At 36.8% G+C, this 3,379-nt stretch overlaps 1 protein-coding gene across 1 annotated transcript; it reads right to left on the bottom strand.

Moving 5' to 3' along the window:
- Positions 1-283: 283 nt before the first annotated feature.
- On the bottom strand, positions 284-1,162 carry LOC147492597 (uncharacterized). Its single transcript, XM_086567556.1, has one exon. It carries the CDS (start codon positions 1,160-1,162, stop codon positions 284-286), a length of 879 nt encoding a protein of 292 aa, XP_086423682.1.
- Between the last annotated feature and the right edge of the window lie 2,217 nt (positions 1,163-3,379).

Genomic DNA, 3,379 nt, shown 5'->3' with positions numbered 1-3,379 from the left:
CATTCCCAGAGTCACGACCATTTAATATATTTAGAATCGCAAACTGAGATCCCATAAGATCATCATTACCTTCCCTATAGACTACCATACGAGAATCAGCATGACCGTCTGTAACTATTCCTTGCTATGCTCCTGCTGTTTTTGGACCCTCAACTAGATTTTCTACAACTACTGGTTCATTATCATTGTCACTCACTTGTGACATTCCCTGCTCAGCCCTTACACCACTAGTCCCAGCACTTGTTGAGGACTGATTGTTTCTGGGATTGAGTTGCCTCGGCATCTAGATCCTTCTAGTCATATCTTCCCCCGGGCCATTGCCATCATAGATTACTGTATTATTTCCTCGTTCCAATCCCATCACAGTTCTCCTATTCTTGTTCCTTTCATTACCATCAGCTCTATTCATGATGGCTGCTCTCTGGCCTTGGTTTTGGTGTGCTATTCTCGAGCATTTCTCTATTGTGTGTCCAAAAATGTGGCAACACTCACAACGTTTAGGGATCCAAGGGTACTCATAAGAAATTCTCCTTACATCATTTGGGCTCAGCCAGATATCAAATGAGTCAGGCAAAGTCTCATTTACCTTGTACTCAACACAGACTCTCGCATAATCCAATTGCCTTCGTTCCTTTGTTGGTCGATCCTGACAATGAGGTTTCCCAACCTTACTAGCAATAAATCCTAAACCTTCATCAATCCACATCACTTTGGGTACTCCATGCATCTTAACCCAAATGGGAATGGTATTCAGTGATTTCATTTGGAGCTCAACATTTTGAGTCCAGGGTCCAATAACAAGGCATCTTCCTCCCATAAACACTGGACCTTCATCCAACACAGCTTTCCTATCTTCCTTACTTGAAAATTTGAAATAAAACAAATCTTGGTCAGCTGACATCTCAAAAGAACCCCTCATTTTCCATTTCTGCTGCAGAACAAATTTAACATAAGGAAAGCTGAATCTTCGCTCTAGAAAGAAACCAATGAGATATTCCCTCCACACTATTTCACTCCTCATAATGAGATCCAAGGGAACATCAATAATACCATCAACTTCAGATATATCGAACTGTTCCAGTCTTGTTCCCAGAGAAGCTACCCTAGAGTTGGAGAACAGCAAACTCCAAGAGAAAGGTTGTGACGTTGGACCGCCAGGCATCAAAGGAGCTATAGAAGAGGAAGCTTCACTCTACACAAAACGCTAATCAACAACATTTGTAGAATAAGTATTTTCTATCATCAACAACATTTGGAATTTACTTCTTCCTTGTGTCATTACTCAAATATTTCACTCATAAGGCTTTTAGGCTATATTCTCACAGAATTTATAGAATAAGTATACTAGCCTAGATTTCAGAAACTTACTGCCAATACAAACATAGATGCTCATACAATATATTTATGGAAAGATGCAATGACTATTACCTACATATTAACCTAAATTTCTAAAAACTATCCTAATTTAAGAGCTAACATGAAACTATCCTAATTTAATATCATCATGAAGAAGGAAACAATACCAATATTCCTAAGTGCATAGTATAAATACTTATTATTTATATTATTATTATTTTTTTTACTAGAAAGCAAGTGCATATTTTATATATATATATATATATATATATATATATATATATATATATATATATATATATATATATATATATATATATATATATTGCTTGGGACATAAGCAAACACTAACAAAAAATAAAACTTACCTCATATCCATCATTTAAGCGTTTTCCTCCTCTTCTATAAAGAAGTGAGGTTCCTTTGCATCCTGCTATGCCATGACAATTTTCCAGGCCTTACGCCATCTATCATTTACCTTTGCTAACCTGTTAAGAGCCACTTGGTCGGATGGGGTATAAGGGGAAACCCAATTAGGTTGTAGCCTCCACCCCAGCCAAGTCATTGAACGGAATGAGCATATAATGCAATTGGTGGGTCTTACAATGTCAACCCCAACCCAATCCGTGAAACGGGTACATACCTTAGGAAAGAAACATAGCATTATGCTGCAAACCAAGATAGGCACAAGAAGGTACTTATGCTTCATACTATGGGCTCGTGCTAAACTGGACACTAAGGTCTGGGGAAGGTCAGAGAGCATTCATCCCTTAGCTAGAGCATGGAAGACGTCACAAGTGGCGTTATTCGCAGAAGAAAAACGCCATTCCCCTAAGATATTCAGCATGATAAAGAACATAATAGTGCCTACGTTAAGGGACAAGCTACCAAGGGCTACGTTATATTGCCCTTGGTCTCTCCATGAAAAATCCCTGCCCCATAGGTCTCATGTAAAAACTCATAGTTGTAGATATACATATTATCAACCAAATAGCCCCATGAGTTTTGGATTTCAGCAGGCATAGAAAGTCCAATAGCAAAGGCCAACAAGAACTTGGTTAAGTCTATTGTTTCATCATCAATGGTGACATAGAACACTTGTTTCCCATCCGGTCGATAAAAAAACTTACAATGATCAAAGAAATAAGCTGTAAGTGCAGGAGAATATAGTTCATCAGAGCTTACCATTAGAGGCTACCATCCTGCCTGTATAATCAATTCGCGGAACCAAGACCCATAGGTGTCACTCTCAAACAAATCTTCGAAGGACTGCTTGACACTGCCTTTTTTTTTGCGTGTTGATGAGATTATATATGGATGATGTAGATAGATGATGGACGTTGAACCAAATAGAAGTGTATCAAAACCTAATTATCCCTCAATAAGTAAAGGATGATTAGGATATCGTTCCACTTTTAAGTGTATGTTTATATGAATGACATGACTAGAAAGGGGGTTTGTGGGATTAAAAACTATAATTGTAGAGATTTTAGATTATAATGCTAAACTAAACTAAACTGACTAAACTATTGAGAATTTATAGGAGAGGAAATTCAAGAGATTAGAATCCACTAATACTTTTAATTCAATGACCTTTTACTTCATGGTTGTTCTCACAAGTAGACTACAATTAGGCAATCGAACGAGTGCCGATGCCCTCTTGGACGAAATATCGTTAACAAATAACTCTACTTAAGGTTGTTCCTATATTCATGTTATTAATATCTTCTTTCCTTTTATGTGAGTTTGGGCAGCTATTCAATGAATCACCATCTAAGGCAAATACAAGGAATACTTCCCTTACTCTAAGACACTACACAACTAGAAGAAAAGTAGAGAATAATAGTATAATATTCAATTACAATAAATAAAACCCTATTCTAGCATTATATTCAATTGCAATAAATAAAACCATGTCACTAGCAAATATTCAATTGCAATAAATAAAAGCCTAAACTAGCATGATATTTGATTGCAATAAATAAAAACCTTAATTTATACTTCCATCCCCTGGTCTGGGCAA

The sequence above is a fragment of the Coptis chinensis genome, chromosome 6 (genome assembly GCF_015680905.1).
Source record: "Coptis chinensis isolate HL-2020 chromosome 6, ASM1568090v1, whole genome shotgun sequence".
NCBI classification, from domain to species: Eukaryota; Viridiplantae; Streptophyta; class Magnoliopsida; order Ranunculales; family Ranunculaceae; genus Coptis; species Coptis chinensis.
This window is presented reverse-complemented; position numbering and strand designations above follow the sequence as displayed.

Excerpts from the sequence above, each read along its gene's own strand:
- LOC147492597 (XM_086567556.1), bottom strand. The coding sequence starts at position 1,162 with ATGCCTGGCGGTCCAACGTCACAACCTTTCTCTTGGAGTTTGCTGTTC.